At 36.3% G+C, this 25578-nt stretch overlaps 1 protein-coding gene across 2 annotated transcripts in view; it reads left to right on the top strand.

Moving 5' to 3' along the window:
* Positions 1–25578, top strand: part of LOC122809158 (suppressor of tumorigenicity 14 protein homolog) — a 1180509-nt gene that overhangs the window by 1033870 nt on the left and 121061 nt on the right. For both annotated transcript variants that reach the window (XM_044080444.1, XM_044080445.1), the window contains exon 16: positions 9447–9630. In XM_044080444.1, coding sequence (XP_043936379.1) covers positions 9447–9630 — 184 coding nt within the window. The remainder of the gene's footprint in view (positions 1–9446; positions 9631–25578) is intronic.

Raw genomic sequence — 25578 nt, 5'->3', positions numbered from 1 at the left:
ACTTTATATATTTAAGTATGAGATTGACTGCAAGTGATTATTATCCCCTTGTGTGAAAGGGCATCTATGGTTAATTTAGATTCATAAATTATATGCAGGCAATCACAGCAATCTTTCTGATTTTTCAGAGGAGTTAAAATTAATATTAAGACTAGTGAATGTAACATCCTAAAAATGTGACAGTCAACATGTAAAGCCTGAGCTTAGATGACATGAAATGCACTTGAGTGGGGAACACAAGTAAGGAGCTTCATTACAAGGACTTACACTCTTGCAGCATCACCAGTCTTTCATTGTTTTAAACACATTTTTATTTTAAAAGGCTACTAGATTAAAGTTCTTGTGGATTTTATCTACAGCAGTTTGTTTCCTTGGGACTTCCATTTGTGTTTCATCTGCTCATCCAAAACAAAATCTGTAAAACAAATGAAACAAAGTTTCATTTGGTGTTGATCTTTCCATCAGGAGTTGCAGTAATACGTCCCTCTACAGACGCATCTAAGGAATGAGGCACGGTGTGTTAGAACAGGCCGCTATCACTATGACAGGTCTAGTAGACACAACAAACACACCCTGTAATGCAGTTTGGAGCATGTTTGAAACCTTACTTTAGCACTGCAGCTTAATCTCGCCTGAAAGTATATCCAAAATAGTCACTGCTGCCCTCAGTAAGGACAGAAACACTACTTGCTTGGTACCAGAAGTGATATTAGGAAGCCTAACTTGAGCAATCAAAAATAGTCTAGACTGTCCTACTTGCACACTTTCTTAATATGCATTTAAAGCTGGCAGTGTCCTTGATATTTGGAGGTGGGATTTTATAATCACAGTCCGCAAGAGGAAGTCCTTCTACAGACCAGTTAACCTCACAAAATTGTGTATGGTGAGGGAGAGAATCATCATGTAAATTACTCAGACAGACAAAAAAATGACTTGTCCACGATTTACACCAGCATATTTTTTTTTTGTGTGTGAGAACTGATTTTGGATGCGTAACTGCATAAATTGAAGTCTGTCAGCATGCCATATATAGATTTATCTGTTCATGCAACTTAACTTGATATTGCCACAGCCTTCAAAAACTATACCCAGTGACAGATTTGCACTTAAACCTGGGGCTTTGAAGACAAATGAGACCACAACAGGTAAAAATAAGAGAACCTCTGCCTTCAATATCATGTCACCATTGGAGTCCCTGAAAACATTATCTTGGGCTGCACCCTTTTGGCATTTTTTTTTCATGTGTCAAAACTGACTCCATTGTCTGGCTTAACAAATATGCAGATGAGTACATACATAGGAGCATGGTCCTTAACCCCGCTGATACTTCCTCTCTTCAGATGACACTTAACATTGCATAAGAATGGTGCAATAGAAACTGTCTTGCCACCAGTGTCATTCTAGCATCTGGCAATCCCCTGCCCTCCACCAACTTTATGTACTGTTGATAGGCAACAACTAAATGTTGACAAAAAAGTAGTCCCTGGATCCTTGTAAATGATTAACATTCATGTGATACTCGTATAACCAATGTAATGTCCAAAGCATGCAGAATTGCCCAGCTGATCCTCCCCTGATGTGGCAAGGAAGTAATTGTCCCCTGTGCACATCTCTTATCAGACCAGTTATAGAATGCAGCAACTGTTCTATCACATACTCAGATGTTACCTAGTGTAGCTGGAAATGTACAGATTTCTCACAAAGTGAATCAAAGGGTTTCAATGTTTGCTTTGTAATTAAACACTAAAGCAGCTCTCTTGTTTCTGTAACTTATCACTTTTCTAGCGGAAACCTGTAACCCCTTACTACTTGAAACTCTTTGCTTAAAATGACCACTGATGTCCTGAGCACAAGAGGTCAAGTGGCTTTAATAAAATTTAATGTCAACTATAATGTGAAATGTGATGGCTTCTACTTAGACTTCCATTCCTGTGAAATAAGCGCCCTTCTCAAATGAACCCAGACTGTCAGTCCATGCTTTCAATAAAGACCTGGAGGACTACATGAACACCTTTTTAGTGATAACTTGAGATCCAAGGCATTAGATCCCTCTGTTTTCAGTAAGCTTTGAGGTTGTTTCCAAACCTGTAAGGCTCACATGTTTCCAAGTGCTGAGTTCAGAGCTTCTTCCAGAGCATTTGGAATTTTAGTATATGAGAGAGACAGTTACGTATTGGGAGAACAGTACAAACAGTGAAACATTTGAAGAAGTCGCTGAACAATAACAGTTATTCAGATTATCAATTGCTGTTATTGGAGTTATGTCATCTGCTGTATTTTGATGAGTTACAAAAGGGAAAACTCCAAGACTTTCTTCAGTGTTGATGTTAGAGAATCAAAATCAGATTTGAGAGAGACTGGGACACAATCAGACAAGACAAATGTCCTGGTGGGGTAGACAAACCTGAACTTTTTCTGATTTTGAAAGAGGAAATTAGTGAGAGTTCATCAAAGCTGCTGTAACAAAAAAAAAAAAACCTGAAGCAGTTGTTCTGAGGAAGTGTAAGCAACTACCGATGACACTGTGCTGAGGAAACACAGAATACATCCTCTCAGTACAATTAACATGTCACAAAATTGAGTGGTAAAGGAATTTTGTGACACATTGAATTGTGTAATGGTATCTGTAACAAAATCTGCAGAAACATCCACTAGAGAGATGTTGAAGGCGATAGCAAGGTGTGCTATCAGAGTATGTCATTAGGGGACAGTCCGATTTCATCTTCAGATGCAAGAAGCCCCTATCCCCAGAGTGTTTTGAGATATGACCATTGAAAAAGCCATCAGCATCTCACTATTTAATTTTGCACACTAAAAAAATCAGTGTATTACAGTGATATCAGATATTTATTTTCCTGTCTTTTATTCTGTTGAAAATTTTTAAATGTGTTTTGAGACTTCATCAATGCAACAAGATAGTATTTGTGTAGCTTTCTGTATAGTGATTCAGAATAAAGTTGAATGTGTGAAACAGTACAAATGTTTATTTAGCTGTTAGTATTAAAAAAATACCACAAATTATTGTAATTTCTAATGGAACTGATACTGATGATGATACCCATTAAGGAAAGAATGGATTTAACATATCTGGTACTGTTTCTTTAAATGTCTCGTACCGTTAAAGCATTCTGAGTACCAGCATGTAAGTTGTATGGTCTGAAGAATAAAGCTGAAGAGATGGCAGTTCAGCACCTCTTGCCCATCTACATTATTTTGTATCTTATGAACCCAGATGTTACAAAACAGAGCCAAAGTGAGGATCATTTCTGCCATTTAATTGCTCTTCAGGTATTACAAAGATATGCCCATAAGGGCATGTGTACATTTACATCCATGCACATGAACATTAGCACTTCATATGTTGCATTTCCCCCACAGGGCCTTGGATGTGTGCACATCTACAATAGTCAATGGTAGAATTTATTGTGCTGTTGTTCCTTTTATTATAAATATTTATGCAGGGAAGCAAGTAAGGTATGTAAAGTATTCATGCTTGGTTATTGCCCAGTGATAATTCTCAAATATGCAAAATGTGGTACTTTATTTTTTCATATTGTATTTGATTTTTTGTTCATACATACACATTACCCTTCATAAGCACAGAATCTGAGGAGATCTCCTCTGTTGCTGAAGATGACCTCTGTAGAATCTCACTGGGCCTGACCAGTGGTCTGCATGGGTACATCCGGTGAGTTCACCTCTGACTTAGATTACTTCATCATAAGCTGTGCTGTATCAGGTTTGATCTTCTAATCTTGTGTAACAAATTCGGTCAGCCTTTCTTGGGTATAGCACTGGACAGTAATCCCTCTTGGAGTACACATTTGGTCACATTATTATCTGTAATCCCTCTTGGAGTACACATTTGGTCACATTATTATCTGTAATCCCTCTTGGAATACACATCTGGTCACATTATTATCTGTAATCCCTCTTGGAATACACATTTGGTCACATTATTATCTGTAATCCCTCTTGGAGTACACATTTGGTCACATTATTAACTGTAATCCTTCTTGGAGTACACATTTGGTCACATTATTATCTGTAATCCCTCTTGGAGTGCACATTTGGTCACATTATTATCTGTAACCCCTTTTGGAGTACACATTTGTTCACATTATTATCTGTAATCCCTCTTGGAGTACACATTTGGTCACATTATTATCTGTAATCCCTCTTGGAGTATACATTTGGCCACATTATTATCTGTAATCCCTCTTGGAGTACACATTTGGTCACATTATTATCTGTAATCCCTCTTGGAGTACACATTTGGTCACATTATTATCTGTAATCCCTCTTGGAGTACACATTTGGTCACATTATTATCTGTAATCCCTCTTGGAGTACACATTTGGTCACATTATTATCTGTAATCCCTCTTGGAGTACACATTTGGTCACATTATTATCTGTAACCCCTTTTGGAGTACACATGTGTTCACATTATTATCTGTAATCCCTCTTGGAGTGCACATTTGGTCACATTATTATCTGTAATCCCTCTTGGAGTACACATTTAGTCACATTATTATCTGTAATCCCTCTTTGAGTACACATTTGGCCACATTATTATCTGTAATCCCTCTTGGAGTACACATTTGGTCACATTATTATCTGTAATCCCTCTTGGAGTACACATTTGGTCACATTATTATCTGTAATCCCTCTTGGAGTACACATTTGGTCACATTATTATCTGTAATCCCTCTTGGAGTACACATTTGGCCACATTATTATCTGTAATCCCTCTTGGAGTACACATTTGGTCACATTATTATCTAGGGTTCTTAAACTCATTGTTTTCTCTTTCTCTCTGCATTACAGGTTTTCTGAGTCTCCATATTCTTTTCTTTCTATGCATCACCTTGCTTGCTTTCTGCCTCCAAAGGTTTCCTCTCCCTTATTTGTGAGTTGTATTTTTACTTTTGTGCAGTTTCTGACTTTCTTGTGTCATTAAAAGATCTCTCTCTTACACTTACCTCATGTGGGTTAGCTTTAGCACTTCTCTTTCTTTATCCATAACAAATGTCATATTTATATCTCCTCATTTTCCAGCGGTTAAATTTGCTCTTTCATAATTTTGCTTTCTCAACCTTTTTCTGTCTCCCTTGATTTTTAAACCTCTCTTTTCCATTCTATGACTTCTCTTTGATTCGGTGTTTTGGTTTGCATTACTCGATGTTCCTCTCTATAGCTAACAGTACCCCACCTTGTTTTCTTATCTTTTGCAGTCTCTAGTCCTTTGCTTCTTTGTTACACTATTTTATATTTCCAATCATTATTTTACTGTGTTCTACAAGTCATGTTTTCATCTCTACTACCTCGTTTGCTTTCATTCTTCCACTATTCTTTTTTCAACTAAACCACACATGCATTTGTCCACATATCTCTTTGTCTTACCTCAAGCCAGATAATTTTTCCCTGCCCAGAATTACTTCTATTGTCATTTCCCTGTCGGCATTACCCACAACTCTTCCACTCCTTGCTTTCCCTATCCATTGCTGTTCACCAAGGTCATACCTTTTCCTCCATGTCACTATTTTTTAAATTTATTATACTTCCTTTCATTCCCAGCCTTCAGTTCCTTATAGTAGCAGTTTTGAAAAGAAAAATAATGGTAACCTCCTGAAAAATGTTTTCCCCATACTGCACAGAAAATTCAGTTTGATCTGCTCAAAGATGCTCCATTGCAGATTTATTTTTCATGAAACAGCTCGTCTAAAATGGGGATCACCAATAGGCGGTTAAGTAACAGGATTGCAGCCTCAGTACATTTCACTTTCAGTATTTCAATACTTCTATTTTACCTTTCATCTCTGTGCTTATACCTAAGCAAGCTCCAAAACTGAGTGCAATACAGTAATAACAAAATTCAATAATAATAAATGTATCTTATGACCCCATAGCACAGAGTCATAAAGCCCTTACTGTTCCTTGTATGATCCTTATTTGATTAGTTGCATGTGCACTTTAGGGGCCTCAGGGATAAGATGGAAATGAGTGGCCAGTCTCAGCTTGCCCATTCTTTAGGGAAGGGAGACAGCCATGGTTTGCTGTAATAAACAGTGTATAAGCCTGGCAAGCTCCATGATGCATAAGTGAGAGGTTGCACATGCATGAAAACATGCTTGCACCTGCCAAAGGCAGCCATTGGAAGCATGCATGTACTTCCCAGGGCAGCAGTTATAGAGCTGGCAAGGGTGCTGCAAGGAAACAGGAGTTAGGGTGCACTTCCTGTCAGTAGTATGATGCTACACCACTGTCTTCGATCTCCCCATGCACTGTGGACAGGGATTGGGTTGAGCTCAGGGGAGTCTAAAGCTTGTCTGTTAGACCCAGTGATTGAAAAGATAAGCTGGTGGCAAATAGTGGTCAGCTGCAAGAAGGAAAAAAAAATGGTGATTTATTTCACAATATGAAATATAATGCACTGCATCATGCTCTGAATAAAATGATTTCTAAATTACTTTAATCAGACTTTGTATGTAAAGGAAAGGAGCATCCAGTAGTAGACAATAGAGAATGCAAGCCAACCCCAAGAAAGAGTATAATGCCCATTCCTAGCTCCAAACTAAGACGACTGCAACCAGAAATATATATTTGCAGTACAGCAAGAACATTTAATGTTTCCGGCCAGGCACACAGCTTTTGACACATAAAACAGGACCTTGCATCTCTCTCATAGCTTCAAGGCATTCAAAACAAATGAGTGATCAATTATCCTGAATATCAGTATATCACAATGTCGGGAATAGTCCAGTGAATCTGACCTCTGTACCCAAAGGAATATTCCTGGAGAACAATTCATCAGGCACACTATTTGCAGCAAATCAGTCCCTTTCCAAACATGTCTGCTGCACATTTATGGCACAGTACACGACCCTAGCCACTAGAATATTCCATAGGAGTCCATAAATAAGAAAAGATGACTTGTAAGATTAACAATTTGCTAGGCTTCAAAGTGACCAACAGCCATCTGAAATTGCTATTAGAGATAAGTTAGAGACCAAGCTAAAATAGATAAAATAACTAAAAATGCCACAAAAATGAAACCATTAACTCAGAGAATAAAACAAAATAAAGCCAAAACTGACTGACATTATCTGCTGGCAGTCAGCTGCAACCATAGTTTTGAACTTCTTAGCATAAGAAATCTGGACAAAGCCTAAAATAATAGAGGTACAAAGTCCCAAAAATGGGGACAGATTTGAAATATTGTTTGTATAAACTTAGAAGGTTGCTAGAACAGCAGGAATTGTGATAGCATGCATTTTCTAAAAGATATGAAGTATGGAACTCAAATGCATGTCATCATTTAGTGACTTAAATCATCAGTGATTTGCTGGAAAACCACAACATGTCTGAGAAACGGACCAAAATATTTGGCAAAAATCAGGACATTCTGCAAAAATCTTCACAGTTGAGAGGTATGGCTGCAGCTGTCTTGAATACGATGCTCTCGGAGTGTTTCTAACCAGAAATGCACAGTCTCTGCAAAATAGTAGTTAGTGACTCTCAAAAACATCAGCATACTAACTAATGTCTTTGTTATAAGAAAACATTGTACTGTAATCAGCAGATGACACTGGTACATAGCCAGCCTTAGGCATAGGCCAACTAGGCAGCCACCTAGGGTGCCACTGTAGAAGGGGCACTTTTCCAGCATTTATTTGGTGTACCTAGACTAGGATGGGGGCATCGGGTGGTGTGGTGGGGGGGGCGCCATGAGCCCTTCTGCCTAGAACACCAGTTGACCTAAGGCCGCTCCTGCGCTGGTACCAATGAGTGCTCCACTGTGCTCACTAGCAATTTGTCTCCTCCATTTGCTTTCACACTACTTATTCTTAGCCTGCAATTTCCACACCCTAATTCCTCCTTCTAAGCTACTACTAAATGCTTTACTAGTCTGATAAGCAAATCTTCCCTTCTCCCATCTGACAATTTCCATTCTGTAACAGAGCTCAGAGCATATTAAACATTACTTGGTGCAAGTGTGTATAATAGCATTTGATCAACTCTTGTAATAGCCTCAGAACTGCAGGTATATGTGCTGTGCAGCTTCTGTTTAGATATCTGTACATAGCTGTAGTCTCTTATATTACATATCATATTGTACAAACTGTAATTGCTAGTAATGTCACATAATTAGAACAAATGTTTGCATAATGCTAGTTTCTACACAACTTTACTGTGTCTGCCTGTACTGTTAGGCGCTCTGTTTTAGGTGCCCCCTGAAAGAAGTGCAGTTAGTATTTTTTAAATTAATTGATGTTTATCCCTAAAGGAAAATGTAACTGTTAGGAGTTTACCATATTGATGTTCACAGAAACTTTTTACTTGGATTAGATTAGTGATTATCCAATACAGAGTCAAGAGTAGTGAAGCTGCTGGGATTTGAAAGTTTATATCTTACATGATCCAGTCTATCCACTTCAACTGAAGCACTGGTCATCAGAAGTGGCACTGACTTACATTTTAGGCTTTCCCCACAGCTTATGTCCTCATCAAATTCCCATAATGTTTTATCATGGATGTTTGTATATAGTGTAAATAGTTATGTTTTATATTGTTTATTTTTTGATACTTTATGTCCATGTTTATTAACAAAATGTAATAAAAATGTTTTTGGAAAAAAAATTCCCATAATACTCCCACAATACTCCCACTTCCTCTTTTTTCCAGTTTGCCAGATCTTTTGTATAATAGCCTGATCCTTTTGCTCAACCATAGCTGATAGTTTAAACTTCTTTGTTGGGACAATAAGTACATTTTCCCTTCATTTGTTGTGTAGATTAGCTGGTTAGTGCTAGGTAGTTCACAATATTTATTGCCAGTTTTTGATAAATTGATGGTCTTTGACTGTCCTCCCATATTCCAACATTCAGGCCTTGTAGTTAGGCCACAACTGTTCCCCACTTTTCCAGCTTTTTAGTTGAAATTGACGTGCAGCTTGAGCTTTGGAAAAGGGCTAAAATGCCTGTTACACCTGCAGTAATTAGTCTTTTAGCTGAAGTTGACAGACATAGATCATGAACATCTATCTTTAAGATAAATGCATTACTTTCATTTTTAGTACAAATTCATTTGATAAAAAATAATAACACTCTGAATTCACAACTGACCTGTCATTGCATCTTTAAATATTTTTATAGTATTTTTCATGCACATCATGATGTTTGTGTTCAAGAAGTATATTTTATTGATGGAGGCTGCATTTTGATGGTTAAGTTTTAAGTATCTGCACAGTTTCCTTATACACTTTTCATGACACAAGAACAGTAACGGCTTTTAGAAGGCTATTCTTGATTCTTTAAGTAATAGTACGTTGATGCAAACGTACACGGATATTTCAGAAAAGAAAAAGAAGACTGGAGAAAGTGTCACTTTAATCACCTGTCGACTTCTTGAAGTGACTGTCATATTGTTTACCGTTTCCTACAGGTTGTGGAAACCGACCTTACAAACACAATCGGATTGTAGGTGGCACAGATGCAGATGTTGGTGAATGGCCATGGCAGGTCAGTCTACATTACCAAGGGGAAGGACATCTATGTGGAGCATCCATCATATCAGATCGCTGGCTAGTGTGTGCATCCCATTGCTTCCAGCCGACAGACAGAGTTGAGTAAGTATTAAAACTTAGTATGCCCCAAGAGAAAACTAGAAACCGTGCAAGAACTAAAATGCCTGCAGTGAATTTGTTGCAGCTTACCTGGGGGTTGGGGTTTGCTGTTCAACTTCAATTTCTCAGTGGTCTTTTGCTGAAAGTTTGACATTTTGTAGGTGCACTCATGCTGTTTGTTTAAATGATAACTACATTGCAGTTATAACTACCTGTTCCTGAAATGTATTGTCCTCCCTGTAAAATACTCTCAGCAATACAGTATACAAATATAAGTGTTTCTCCTTGATTGGCATTTCTGCTATTTAGCAAATCTACCACAAAATTGTGTTTATAAGATGATAAAGACAAGTCACTGAAATTCACTGAAAAAACACTTCTATACTTTATATACATGAAAAAAGCATGAATGCACTCGATGAATTAAAAAGTCTAGATAAAAGGAAGAGCATTACAAAAGCAAATATGGTTGGTTGGGCTGGGGGTGGGGGTCTTGTATTGTGCATAGGAGAATAAAAGAAGCTTAACTGAAAAGTGAAATTATACCATTATAACAATTCTTAGCAAGCCATTTAGAGTAAAATAGTTATGAAATAAGTACTAAAATGCTAAATGTGTAAAATAAATGTTTGTAAAATAAAATTATTTTACAAAATAACTATTTTAGTACTGCGGTAATAATTACTAAAATAAATACTATGGTTGTAGAAGAGTATTTAACAGGTATGCAGTTATGTAAGTTTTTAATATTTTAATTGATTTTGCAGCATCCCATGAATTTCAAAAACATGAAAAAATACTGAGCAAATAGAAACAGCTCCCTCAGTGGGGTTGATGGGCCATTACAGAATGACCCAGACAGCCAACATTAATTCATAAGTTTTTATAACTTAATCCCCCAAGCTGTTCTTATGAAGAACATGTGCTGTGCCTCTGTGTAGTGCAAGTCAGTGTTTATTAACTTAGCATGTTCACTAAAGCATTTGCTGGTATGTTGCTGTAGTTTGTTGAGGTTATAGTATGGGTTACTTATTCAGGTGCTGAAGCTGATATGTGCAACACTGTTGGATTGGGATGTAGGTAAATATTTCCCCATATCTTCATCAGAATTCTCTCTCCATGCTGCTGGAAACAATACTATATTTGTTCTTAGAAAATGTTAACAAAGAGCAACGCATGTGCATACTAAATTATTTTTTTTCTTACTTCATTTGAAGTTTCTTTTTAGTGTCACATATAATTCATTTATAGAGATGATCGTTGAGTTTACTTTTGATAGGAGAAGTGCGAAGGCAGGTACTCAGTTTTGTGGTTTGTGGCATCACTCCTTATATGGATAAAACAAGTAGCATACAGCTGTTTGAGGAGGCCGTTCCTAATGTTAAATGTTGTGTAATAGGTGGTTCTAGACGTTCTTGTTTAGTATGTGTTGGTAGTGAAACTGCTTTTGTTTTATTTTGATGTTCTTTTCCGTCATTTAGGGAATTGCCTAGAAAGTGAAAGATGCATTCGTTTTCTAGTACCGATGGCAGCTTTAAGAATATGTGGGTTTGCGTCACAAGACATACTTGTAGAGTAACAGTGCTGTGAGGAAAAAGACTAAATTTTGTATCAGATTTAGATTTGAGAGATTGTGCAGTGCAATGCATACACATGTGGCCATTTGCAAGTGTTATTACCTAGGGGAAGATTGTTAAAAGGAAGTGATATGCAAATGTGTGCCATGTAGGTGGATGGGTTATACAGTAACTGTGTGATTGTCAGATTGTATTTGTATGTTTGACTTTTGGAAATTTGAGCAGGCAGGCTAAAGTAAAGCAGCAGCAGATAAATTCTAAAACATAACTTGCATTAATTTGCTTCCATATCCCCTGTATACACCCATGTGCCTTCAGTTCATAGGTGTATATACTAGGCTAACCACCACCAGGGCCTTTTTAAGCCTAGCCTTACAATCCACCCCAATTATGTCCCTGTGTATCATAAGCATTTATTAACAGGTGGTATGTTAGCCAGGAAGTTTCTCAAGGTTATGGGGGTATGTTAGGTTGGGCATTACTGTCTGCCTTTGTGTATCAAAGACATGCAGAGCAGACCAAGGGTGAATTTCTGACTTGCTATCCATTAGTCAAGGTTGCATTTAAATATGGTTGGGATGGACTCTGTCTCATATGGATGGGAAGCCTGTTCCCCACCATGGGAATAATCTGAGACAGAGATATGTCTCACCAACATATTTTATTTGTTGCGAGTGAAATTTAAATCCTTGGATCTAGTGGTTATGATGCTCTTCATTTTGTGGAAGAGCAAAAGGTCATCAGAGCTGGATCTAAGATGTTTTGCATACCATGCATCCGTCGCCTCTCCATAACCTGTAGGCTACAGAGTATACAGGTAGGGCTTTAGGGCAAGCCACATAGGGCAGTGTGTTTATACACTGGATTCTCCTGGTAAGGAACCTTTATGGGCATTCCAACTGTTGCATATGTTTGATCAGGGACATGCTCAAGGGGTCACTGTTCTCAGTCATAGGTCTAATAAGGGCTAAATAAAGTAGCACTATGACTTCCTTGGACCTGGATGCCATGCCCTTACAAGCTGAGCGGCAAAGAATGATTTTCTTACTACCTTGACCATATGCTAAGGACAGATTACTGTCTGCATATGTGACCAGAACTCTGACTGCCAAGTCTTCTCTTAGGGTTGTCTTATTGATGGAGTAATTAGCCCTGGTGGTAGTTTTCCCAAAAAGTACTGTAATGCATTTCTTGGCACTGAGTTTTAATACGTGACTTTGGCCCCAGTCATTTTTCTGTGTTAGACCCTGTTGTAAGATGTTTGTGTCATGTGGGAATCTATTATAACACCCAATTTGCAGTCATATGCGAACTTGGTCAGCCAAAGACCCCGTGACATTAGACTTTGCTCCTGTTTGGCATCTACTACTTTGAGTAGTCCCAGCATGAAGTCCTGAGATTACCCCGCTTGTGACTGGTCCCTTAGTAGAGGTGGTCTCTCTTGGGTCCTTTCTGTGAGCCATCTGGCAATCCAGCAAGTTAAGTAGGGGTTTATGACCAGTTTGATGAGTTTGTCAACTATACCCGAGGGGGGCATTGTATCAAATGGCTTAGCCATGTACAGGTAGGCAGTATGCACTATTTCCAGCTCAAATATAAACACACAGAAGCATAGCATAATTGATTTGATTCATGCAGATTGGACAGAGAATGTATTTTAATGAAATAAGTGGTAGAAGAACAATGTGCATGATGTTTCATCTAAAACATCAACACAGAAACCGAACAAACTCACAGCTCGACTTCAATACATTGCAAAAAACTAATCAACAACTGGTTCAATACAGTGTCACTGCTCCAGCAATGATCTTCACATTTGTAGCCACTGAGAGTGTACAAACGCTAAGAGGGAAAATCAATAAAAAAACAACCTTGGAGATGTTAGAAAACAGCACATGTGACAAAGTAACAGCCTCAGCACTCAAGTGTTGACAATGCAAATCTTTGCTTAGAGAGGCATCAAGTGTCAGCAGAATGTCACATAACACATTGTAGTGTTCACGCATATTAAATCATGATTGAGATATACATTGAAGATGCTGTCATTCATATTGTGTTGAGCTTTGTTTATAAAGTGAAATTTAACAGTTTGATATCACTTTTTAGAACAAAATGAAGAAATATTGGTGCTGTGTAAAAATATTTTTGAAAGAAACAGTGCATTAAAATAGATGCTAACCTGTATTATTCATGTTTTAGTGTGTTTGGAAGTGCATTACAAATTTTAAAATATTATGTAAGCAATAGTTAAAGCGCTGGTATAACAAAACAATTGTATCAGTTTTGGTAAATTAACTGTCTGTTCTAATGGGTATTACCATCTGTGTCTTCCAAATCACACTACTGGGTCCAATTCTTTTTTAACAGTTCCCAGATACAAGTGTGGAATGCAAACTGGGTAACATAATTATGTCCTTAAAAATGCTGAAATTTTCCAGGATGGTCTTCAAAAACACATACTTACTGCACAAGTAATAACCTCTCCTTAATATCAGTAAAAAGAAATTATGATAAAATAAATGGTTAAATTGTGGGGTTTGGGGGGAGACATCCTAAGGACAAACATGAAATGGTAGAAACCATTTAAATTTTGGTCATTATCGGTACACCAAAGCAGAGTAGCATATTCTGTAACCCATCTAATCCTAAAGGCATATTTAGTTGCTCATAACATATTATTGTACCACTTACTGGTCTTATCTATTATTTTTTTTAAGTGATTTTTTTTAAACAAGAAACATCTTTATTAAATTATGTTACATGACAATAAACCATAACGACACAATCTCATATGCAAACATAAATACCAAACAGCGCCGACACAACTGTAGCTGCAAACATTGTCCATCACTTTTAGCATATCCAGTCATTGTTAGTCCACTATTACATAGCTCATTCAAATCTTGCCTTCTATTAATCCTTGTTCCTCCTCTGCATATATTGATCCCCACACTTCCCATTTTTCCTATGTAATTTGCTCCTACCCTTTCTAAAGATCCCAGTTCCAGTTGTTTACTTCTAGTAAAGATGCTTTAAACATTGATTTCCATTTACTAGTAATTGCTTTTTTGGCAGCCATCATAATTAGACTCAGCAAGGCCTTACTATGTCTAGGCAATTCCGAGTTGTATCATAGCTAAAAAAATTCCCTAGTCACTCCAACTTGCTCATCCAGCATTTTCAACAGAGCAGTCTGCAGGAAGCTTTTAACGTTTACCAATTCAATACATTCCCAGAAAATGTTTCCAGTTACATCTTTCTGCCCCATCATACCTCCTACATTTGCTGTCTACCTGAGGAAAAAATTATTTGAAGTCTGCTTAGGGTATAAAAATACCTATGTAAGCACTTTCAGGCAAAGATACAAAATCTTCTAGATTTTGTTGTATATTTGGTAGACAAACGCATATCCCCCATTGTTTCTTTGTCAATTGTTTATCTAATCTCTCTTCCCAGTTTTTCCTAACTTCCTCTAATTAATTCTTATAGTTGTCATGCAATGTTGTATATCCTCTACTAATTATTCCTTTCTTAATGGCAACTTCTGCTCTAGATTCTACTAAAAACTCCGCCAGTGCTGGTCTTTTGTTTAGGACCCCCTATTTCCTTCTCTTTGCCCATACTCTGATATCAGTCCTTGATATGGAAGGCAGTCTTTAGCCTGCAGTGCAAATAAGTTCTTGGCATCTTCCCATTCTGTTACCTTTCCCCTCTCTAGTTATTTGCTCCCACTACCTTGGTTCCTTTGCCAGTATTCCCACCCCCTCTTGTCTATGGTCTGTATTCCTAATTGGAGACATCCTATTAGCAAAATTTCCTTTCTCCATTCCTGTTTGGCTTAGTTCTTAGAAGACCTTCTGCTACTTCATGAATATAATATTCTGTATGATTATTGTTCTCCTTGAAGGTCTGCATCCAAAATCTCAGTCTCTCCTTGTTTTTTTGAGCTTCTCCTGTTTCATCATCATTTCTTTCCACTTTGAATTATAGTTTTCTGCTTGTGCTATGTGTAGGAGCCGAAACTGTGTTGCTCTGAAATACTCCTTCAGTTCTGGTAATCCCAAACCGCCCTGTTCTATTGGAATAATAAGCTTATCCCCCTTGACTCTTGCCATCTTCCACTCCCAGATAAAATCCTTCAGCTCTTTTTTAAGTGCTATCCACAGCTTCTGGTCTGATCAGTTATTGAGTCCAGTGCTGAATTTTATGGCATTTCAACAAACGTTTGTAAAGGCTTGGAAAGGTGCCATGATTCCTTACCAGAATAATCATAGGCATTGAATTTAAACTGCTATTCTCTTATTTTTTCTAGGTTATGTACAGGTGACTTCCGTCTGATTAATGAAGTAGGCCTGATCAGTTTTATTTGAAAGGCTATTACAAGAACATAGTGCTGGGAGAACAAACCCCAAATTGGAGAACTCAAGACTAAAATAAATGCCAGTGTTGACTCCATGGTGTAAAGAGATGTAGCCATGACTATGACACAGACCACTCAGCTTCTCTTCTTGGCCTGGGTACTGGAGCAGCTAACACAGGAAAGAGAGAGAGAAAAGATGAAACAAAAAAGCCTGATTACATCTCTTTGTGGGCAGGGTGCATGCTGGTGATATACCCATTTTCTGTTCCATGTGGACCTCAGGACACAAGGCAAACTGCACTAGCAAAGAAGAATTTGGATGGAAGCTTTAAGATGTTCATATCAGAACAAGCCTGTTGCACAGCCACATGCATGCCTGCTTAAATTAGCATGTCAGTGAGGTCTTCTTCAAGCATAATAGCTAGCCACAGTGAAATGCCTCCCGCACATCAACTCTTTGTCAGGATCACAGAGTGTTCCAAGCTTTACAACTGAAAGGTCTTCCCATCTGAACAAGACACATTCAGTGAAGGGACAAACCTGGAGAAAATGGGACATTCAGGGGACTCTGAATTATCAGTGGCTGGCCCTACCAAAGCTAAACTTGGACAAATCATATCTAGTTGCAAAAAATAAAATAAAAATAGGATAACTATTGAAAAAAGGTATGTTTTAGATTCATATCTGTATCCTCATTCCATATTTGTTATAAATAACTAGTTGTTTTCCTTAAAAACAATCAGCTATTGATTTTCCTCATATATCTTGATAGGTACACAGCATGCACATACAACAAAAATCAACATGGGGATGAGGCAGTCAACACTTTTGAAGTATTTTTAGTTATATACAATGGATATAAAAAGTGTATACACTCCTGTTAAAATGCCAGGTTTTTGTGATATGAAAAATGAGACCACAATAAATTATTTCAAAAATTTTCCCACCTTTAATGTGACCTATAACCTGAAAAATTCAATTGACAAATCTGTTAGGGGTAAAAATATAAAAAATAAAAAAAAGTACAATAAGCTGGTTGCGTAAGTGTGCACACCCTTAAACTAATACTTTGTTGAATCACTTTTTGATTTCCTACATCTGGAATTACAAATACTCAAAATAAATTTCATAGCATTTTATAGCATCCTTAAGTGCAATGTCAGGTAGGAAACTTAAAATAATAATCAATGCAGATTAGGAAATCTGTTCCAAGCCAAAGCCATTCTGTTTCTGGTGATGCATAAAGTAACATAGCTTTGGTAGGATTTTTGTTGGGGTAGGCATTACAGAGCAGACCATTATTTCTGTTTTGTGTTGTACTACTTATCATATTAAGACTTCTAATTGTCTTTTCTTGCAATTTTTAATGCTCCAGTGCGACTGCTAAATTCTCGTCAGTTTGTCTTTAAAGTAAAACTTCCCAGTAAAACTGATTTTCCTTCATCAAATCTTCATACTTTCCACTATACTAATGCATCAGAATACACTGCAACTGTTTCATATTATAATTTTTTTATCATAAAATGGCTGTCATGGGGTATGTCATACTGATGTTTCAATGCAATTCAAACTATAAAGAAATGTTCCTTAAACATAGTGCCAGTGCTGTGACATGGTAGCATTTGGAAGCTTTACTTTGTACATTTAAACTCTATTCACAGCAGGAGGAATAATCAGCAGTGTTTTCTGAAGTAGTCAAACATGTAGTCCATAAACGGTTACCATACCTTCTCTGTCATTCTTGACAAAGCTATTTTTTCAGTAAGTACTGCTTGATTAAGCTGCAAACTAACCTGACTTAAGAATATCTTCCAAAATACTGCATCTGTAAATCATCAGGGTTTACTTTTGTAGTTTGCCATAAAGCGTTTGGCAGTGCCTTTTATACATGAATGTACCTTGAGTTGACATTTCCCCTGTAAAATTATCCTTGAAATTTCAACAATATCTAGTTAAACACTGCACCCTGAGTTGTAAACCAGATACTCCTGACTTCATAGTCTCACCACAACTGTCTAATCAGTAAAAAAAGGGCCATGGATAATGAACCTTCACACCAGCTCCATTACCAGCTTGGTGGATATGGTCATTACTGTGACTGTGTAAGAATTGCTTCATGTTTACTGACAGTAAGCTAGTTCTCAAACTGATTAAGTATGTAAGCAATGTATTTACACTATGTCACTGGAAGCAAAGCTGTCACATAAATGCACTGCTAATGTCAATCAGGTTGTCAGTAGTTCACATGCTGAACTCATCACACACAGTATGAAGCAAACACATAAACCCACATATGCTGATGCACTTAAATGTAACCTTCCTAGACCCCAAATGCCTCCTAGATGAAGCAGACATAATAAATTCCCTCAGCAGCCCCAAATGCACTCTTTCAAAACTATACCCACATCAACACATAATCTCATGGAGCCTCTTTTTCTGAGCAATAAGGCAAGCCACTACACAACCCAATATGTTGGTCCTTGGCGACACCATTGTGAGAGACAGCGATGTCCCTCTCTCCAGGCTAAGAAGAAGGTCATGTACATTTGTTTATCAGTGGGTAGGATCTGCTATATTGTGCATGCATTCAGGTCATTGGACCACAACTTCCAGTATGACTTGGTCATAGTCCATGTGACTGTGAATGACCTGAGACCTACCTACACAGACTATATGAAGTAAGACATCATGGAACTCTCGGAATGTATTCCAGCCTGGTATGAGCCCAGCATTGAACAGAATTCTACATTCTTCAGAAGGCTGTGGGTTCTATTCCCACACCACGTAGATTGATTGTTGACATCACAGGGCAGTGCATAAGGGATGTGTTGCACTCCTGAATGTGACATCCTTCAAATGAGACATTAAACCAAGACCCCATCTGCTTGAGTTGGTGGTAGCTCAGGTGGCTGTAAAAGATCCCATGGCACCTATCAAAAAGAGTAGGGGTCCTTTACATACAAAAATAACTCTTATTTGCAAAATATTTACATATGCACAAATATATAAATATACAAATCTGTTTACACATATTTATAATTTCCTTTACAGTCATGCTAAATTTTCTTCACTATTAGACCCTCATTCCTTTATCTATAACCACTATCTGATTTTACTTAATATTGTTGCTAAAATCCATCTACCATTAATAATTTAATTTATTACTTTCATTCCATATAGACCGTATAATGTAAAATAACTATTTAGGTTCATAGGTAGGTACTAGGCTATCGGCCCAAGGACCTAAGTAAGCCTAGCCAACAAGGTTTCCTGGCTTACTTCGAATGTATCTACTCTTTTAACATATCCTTTACTTATAATCTTATAATATCCATATTAAATCATATTCTAAGTTTATTTTATCCTCTTCTTCTATATCCTCAAAAAATCTTCTTTACATAATTTTCTCCATAAATATTTTACTCTCTTACATTTGAAAAACACATGTTCAGTAGTTTATTCTTCTTGGCAATGTGAACATATTCTATCACTTTTCTTTTTATATGGCATATTTCCTTTTATAAGTCTCCACAAAAAAATATTGACATTCTACTCTTATTATACCATTTGCTTTTTATTTTTTCATCTGTTGTATTTTCCCATGTTTTTTCACAGTAATGTTTTAGCATTACATTCTTGTAACATATTTTTCTATCTTTTTTTTAATATCATCAGTTATTTTCCACAATTTTTTTTTTCTTGATAACATTTTACTTCATTTATACACACTTGTTTTTACCATAGCCCAAAATTTATCATACTTACATTTATACAGTTTTACTACTAATTTCTCATCTTTTTTATTTATCCACTTTAACACTTTGTACAAATTTAATGAAGCAGCACATATCACTGGGTTAATTAATCCTAAACCCCTTCTTTCTTTACATACCAAACTCCTCTTTTTACTGGGTTCAGTCTAAAACTCCCATATAAATAGAAAACAATATCTACACTAATTCCTTTTCAAATACTGTTGGCAACATAAATATACTTGCTAAGTATGCTGTTTTTCCCTTCAGTACTGAATTTATCAAATAAACCTTTTTTCTGAATGATAATTTATATGTTCTCCACAAAAGACATGCTTGCTTTATTACTTCTGTTGTGGAATTCTTCTTATATCTTTATTACCAAATTTTATACCGACACAGAAATGTCATTCATTGTAAAATATATACCCCTGATCTTTATTACATCACCTAAACCTTTACTTTTCTCTTTATATAAAGCAATCCATGTCATCCCTAGACACTCATTTGTACAAGTTATTACCACATTTCGTTGTTTGCAATTATTATAATATAATCTGCTTATGTTAACAGAACTGGAATTCTTAACCTTTCGGGTGTTGTATACCTCACCTCCTTCATTTTGTAATTTATTTCACATACTATCACATTCATAAATAATGCAAAGAATGTGCAATTCATTGGACAGTCCTGTCTTACACAACTCTTCATATGTACCTCTCGACTTAACCAATCATTTTGTAAGTATTAAATATGCTGGCATACAAAATTTCCTGACCTTTTGACTTGTATTCTTTCATTATTACCCATAAGATTTCATGCCAATTTAAGTGAAATGCCTTATTAAGGTCTCCTGTCATGATTTTCAGTTTTTCTTTATTCTGTTCCTAATATCATCCACAATTTCATTATCATTAATAATTATTGACAACCTTTCCTCTTTATACTATATATGCTATCTTCAATAATATTTTCCATTTTAGTTTCAAATCTGTTTTGTATTATTTTCATAAAGATCTTATAATCATTATGATTCGGTGCTATTAGTCGGCGTTTTTATTAATTCTCTTCTATCTTCTTCCATATGAATTTAAGTATTCTACTGCATAATTCTTTATACATAAAACTTTTATTTCTCCATTCATTCAAAATCCTTAAATTGTTTTTGACAATCCCTTAAATTTTTATACATTGCATACCCTATTCCATCTGGGCATGCAGCCGAATCTATATTAACTTGTCCTAATACTTTATCTAGCTCATTTAAAGAAATCTCATTTTCCAACTCTTTCTTCGATTTTTCTGTTAACTTTCTTTACTTTACGTGTTTCTTTCACCACCTTTTTTCTTTAAACTTTTCTTGTACATATAGTACTACACTATTCATAATATTTTCCTGAGTTCTTTTCTATTTCTCCTTTTACATTTTTATTTCTCTCATTACACTGTCTTCTTCCTTTACTAATCTGCAGAAGTGACTTGATATTTGTCTTTTTCCTTATAAAAATATATTTGCTTATATAGCAATTCTACTGTTTTTTTCTAGATTTCTTTCATGCCATTTTTTCTTTGTCAAAGTACTTTCGGTCATTATGTTCTAAATCTTCCAATGTATTGTTGTATCTTATTTTTCTTTCTCTTCTTTTCTCACATCATATTGCCACTATAAAAAACATTTTTATATTTTCCTTAAATATCTACCATTCAGACCAATTTTTATAAAATGTTCTCATAGTAATATGATCTATCCATAACTGTTATTAATCTCTCTGCTTCTTCACTGCATGGTTTCTCATTTATCCTTTTTATTCATTTGGCTATTTTTGTATTTTTCTTATTTTCTTTTATCTCTACCCATATTGCAAAAATCAAAAAATCCTGTTTCAACTACCTCCTCTTCTCATATAACTAAACCTTCTGGTACCACAAAATCTATTTCAGCTCTATACATACCCCTTTTGTAACTAAAATTTTTGTCCCAAAGTTTTAACGGGTCTGTATTAGAACACCGAACTTTCAAAATTTCGAGAGTTCTAATATCGACCCGTTTTCAGCAAATGCTGAAAATATCGAAGAAACAGAAAACCAAATGTTTTCCTAGGGAAAGAATTTGGTTGTCCATTTCTGTTGATTCGTTTTTTTCAGTGCTGTGGTGAAAAGTTACGGGTCGAGTTCAGGTAAGTGTGCGATTATGTGGACGTGAGGGTTAGGGTGCGGGTGAGGTGACTGTGCGATAGTGACGGACCTTAGGGTTTGGGTTAAGGTAAGTGCATAGTTAGTGGTTTATGTATAATTTAGTGTAGGGTTAGGTGTAAGAGTTTAGGTGTATGTGTGTGGAATGCTGTTTGTTTGATGTGCTTGTGCTATGTGTATGTGTTTTGGAACAGCAATTTTTTTCCCTAGGAAAAAATTCACTGTTCTGTATGTTCGATGTTTTAAATTTTCGATTGAGTTCGATATTAGAACACTCGAAATTTTGAAAGTTCGGTGTTCTAATATAGACCCGTTTTAACTCATCACTTCTAACATTTTTCTTGAAGCCTTTCCTTTCTTTTTACACTTGCCACTTAAATCACAGTTAGTCTCCTGTTATTATAATCATATTTATCACTACTTAGACTAAAATCTGATTAAATATTTCCCTTTCTTTACAGTTAGTATAAGCACATACTGTAATGTTATAATTCTATATACTTGTTCTTTATATTTTACATTTACAATGGTTAAGCTTCCCATTTTTGCTAAAGTTACATCCAATAACTTTACTGTATTTCTACAGAATATGGCTATTTCAGAACATCTCTCATTTCCCAAATTCCATTTCGCCTTTCCTCCCCATAGTTTCTCTTTGTAATCTTTCTTCGTTTGTTAAAAATCTTGTGTATTCTAATATAATTACATCTACATAACATGTATTAGACAAGTCCAAAGTTCCTATTCTTCTTACTATATTCTTAATACTATTCACATTTACAGAAAGCACTCTAAAATTTTTATTTTCCCATTTCCCTAGAGTCATGGTTTCATAAATTCATAGCTAATTCCAAAGACATGCACCCAGAGTGTTTCTCCCCTGGGCCTCCTCTGAAAATAAGCTCTCTCCTAGTCTGACTTTCCCAGTCAACAGATATCAAATAAATAAAATTACTATGCTAGCTTTCGTAATAGGCCAGTCTAAGCCTAAGCAGTTTCCTTCCAAAAGGTGATACTCAAACACTGTACCTTGTGTCCGTGAGTTAAAATCTTAACCATTACACCAAGCACCAATCCTTTAGCTGTATATATTTTTTCCTAATCAATTTTTTTTCTTTTTTCTTTTGTATTTACCCCTTTAATTTTTTTCCTATCTTTTACCCTTTACCAGTAGAATTCTTTTTTCCTTTTGCTACCACCCAGTTTGTTATTTTCATCACTAATGTCAGAACCTTCAGAACCTTCTTCTCTATCTTCTTTATTATTTTTTCATCTGTTTTTTTTTTCTTCCATTTCTACTACTTCTGCTGTTTCTTCTCTTTGTTCATTTTCTTCTCATTTGTTCTTTTTCCTTACTGTTATTTTTTTCATTTTTGCAATCTATCCATACATTTACAATTCTGTTAGATTTATAACATTTCAGTTCACATTTTTTTCATAATGTCTCCTTTCCCCACAAATATAACATTTTCTTTTGTCACAGTTACTTATCAAATGGCCTCCTTTTCCACAAAAAAAAAAAGTTTTGCGCTGTCCCAGTATTTTATACCACCCATATTCTCCTCAACATTTTTTGTTCTTGGTATATGTATAACTTTTTTTTCTTTCTAATTTCAACACAATATTACAATCCCAACTGCCAGTCCATAAACCCCATTTGTCATAAAGTTTTGTAGTGTCCAGTACTTCTGTACAAAAAGCTTTCAAATATCCTTTCAAAGTCTCTCTTTCTACCTGTTTTAAATTCTACATGAATCATCTTTTTTGTTTCCCTGTTAAATGATTTCATCGCATAAAGATTCCAAGGGTAGCAATCTTTCTTTTTTCATATTCTCCAAGAAAGGTTTCCATTGAAAAAACAGTTGCAAGATATAATGTCACGAAATGTCTCTTTCCTAACAATAAATGGTCTTACCTCATGTGCTTTTACACCCAAGGGAGATTAAATTGTCTCACATTTCATACCTGTACATTTCTTTGTCTTCCTTACTTTTTAGCCTTACAATGTACGTCCGTTTTTCATTTTCTTCTGCCTTCTTTTCTGCTACTCCACTTTTGCCTTTTTACTTTATCTGCACAGGTTTTCTTTTTCATTTCACCACTATTCTTCAGGATTGTCTCTGCATCATCCTTTTGTATTTTCTCCATAATGCCCACCCCCAGGAAACATCTCAAGGTGGCTGCGGTGGTGCAGCGGTTAGCATTGCCACCTTTCAGCAAGAGGTTCTCTGGTTTGATTCTCGTCTGGGATGCCTTATGTATGGAGTCTGCATGTCCTCCCTGCAATTGTGTGGGTTTCTTCCAGGTGCTCCAGTTTTATCCCACATCCCAAGCACATATGCTGTAGGTGGATTGGGCACTCTAAATTGGCCTTGGGTATGTGTGTGTGTGTGTGTGTGTGTGTGTGTGTGTGTGTGTGTGTGTGTGTGTGTGTGTGTGTGTGTGTGTGTGTGCGCGTGCCTTCTGTGGAAGACACTGTAAAACTCCAAAACCAATCGTTCTGTGGACCGTTGTTCCATTGTGGCAACCCACTAACTGGGAAAAGCCAAAAGAAGGAGAAGTCCCCTCAGGAAACATCTCCTTCATTTTCTGGTGCACTGTGCAACCGTTACTTTAAGTAAATCATCCTGCAACCCTTCCGACTGGGAGAATTGTAATTATGCATCCATCATTTGCTGGCTCATCTCCATCAAACAGGTTTCTTTGTACCATACCCTCAGAATCCTGCATACATGCTCCATTTCTTTCATTACTCCATCTCCTTCTTTCTCCATCTGTCTCCCTATTTCTCCAGGCCACCTCTGCACCTGAAATGGAAACAGGAAGTGCTCCTTCAAATGAATCCCACTAACAACAATGATGAGTAGAGGTTCTTTATTGATTAGTACCACTTATATGCATTATTTATATAATACATAGTATATATATTATTTAAAAATCCAAAGCAGCCAAGGAAAAAGTAAAAGTCGACAGTGGTAAAATATACCATAAAAGATGAAAAGAAAACCCACTGGAGCCACGACGACTTGTTAAAACGTATTTAACACACAGATAAGTGCTTTTGAGCGTTAGCTCTTCATCAGATCAACAGTTAAAATCAACCATATTTTAGCAAATGACAAACAATTAGACTCGATAACAAAACCTACACCCCTTCCATAAGGGTTTTAACGGCATACAAGCATTTAACCCAGATGTATGGTTAGCTTGCAATTCAGCTGTCCATCTTAACTCAGCTAATTCAGTGTGCACAATGTCACTCCCCCCATACTCACTTGTTGAATATATAGCACCAAAAACTGTAATCCATGCTCTTTGTTTATTTCAGTATGTTGATCTAGAGCATTATTTCTCAAATATAATCTGATGTCACTCATATGTTGCAGTATGCGTTATTTTAACATTCTATTAGTCTTCCCAACATAGAATGCTTGGCATGATATGCACTCAGCTAAATGCACCACATTTTAGTTCTGCAGTCTGCATATAATCTAGATGTATACTTCCTACCTGACACAGGGTGTGCAAAGATGTTATTTTCTCTACTATATTGACAGGCCTTGCATTTCCTGCATTTAAAAGTTCCCAAGTTCTTCCTATGTGTTGTAAACTTGTTGGGAAGTATGTTCTTGCATAAAATCTGCTTTAGATTTTGATTATTTGTATAAGCAAGTCTGGGGTGGGGACCTACTAGTGCTTTCAGCTTGTCATCAGTATGTAAAATCTTCCAGTTCTTTCTTATCACCGGGGAATTGACATCAATATTACTATTATAATGTAAATGCATTCTCACAGATGGGTTATTATTCAATTTCTGTTCAGTAACAGTAGTCCCATTATCAGAACTACCTATATTATATTATATTCAAGCCATGACTTGTCTCTATTCCTTCTCCAACTTATTGTTCACTTAACTCTTTGTGTTGGACAGCCACGACTAGTAAACATATACTGCATGTTATCTAACTCACTTTCATATATATTTTCTTCAGTACACAATCTAGAAATTCTTAACCCCTGCCCACTCATTACATTAGCAAAAATATGCCTTGGGTGCATACTGTTGTAC

Source organism: Protopterus annectens, chromosome 8.part0, assembly GCF_019279795.1.
Source record: "Protopterus annectens isolate FY-2018-M chromosome 8.part0, PAN1.0, whole genome shotgun sequence".
Taxonomy (NCBI): Eukaryota; Metazoa; Chordata; order Ceratodontiformes; family Protopteridae; genus Protopterus; species Protopterus annectens.
The sequence above is the reverse complement of the archived record's forward strand: the minus strand, read 5'-3'. Positions and strand labels throughout refer to the sequence as shown.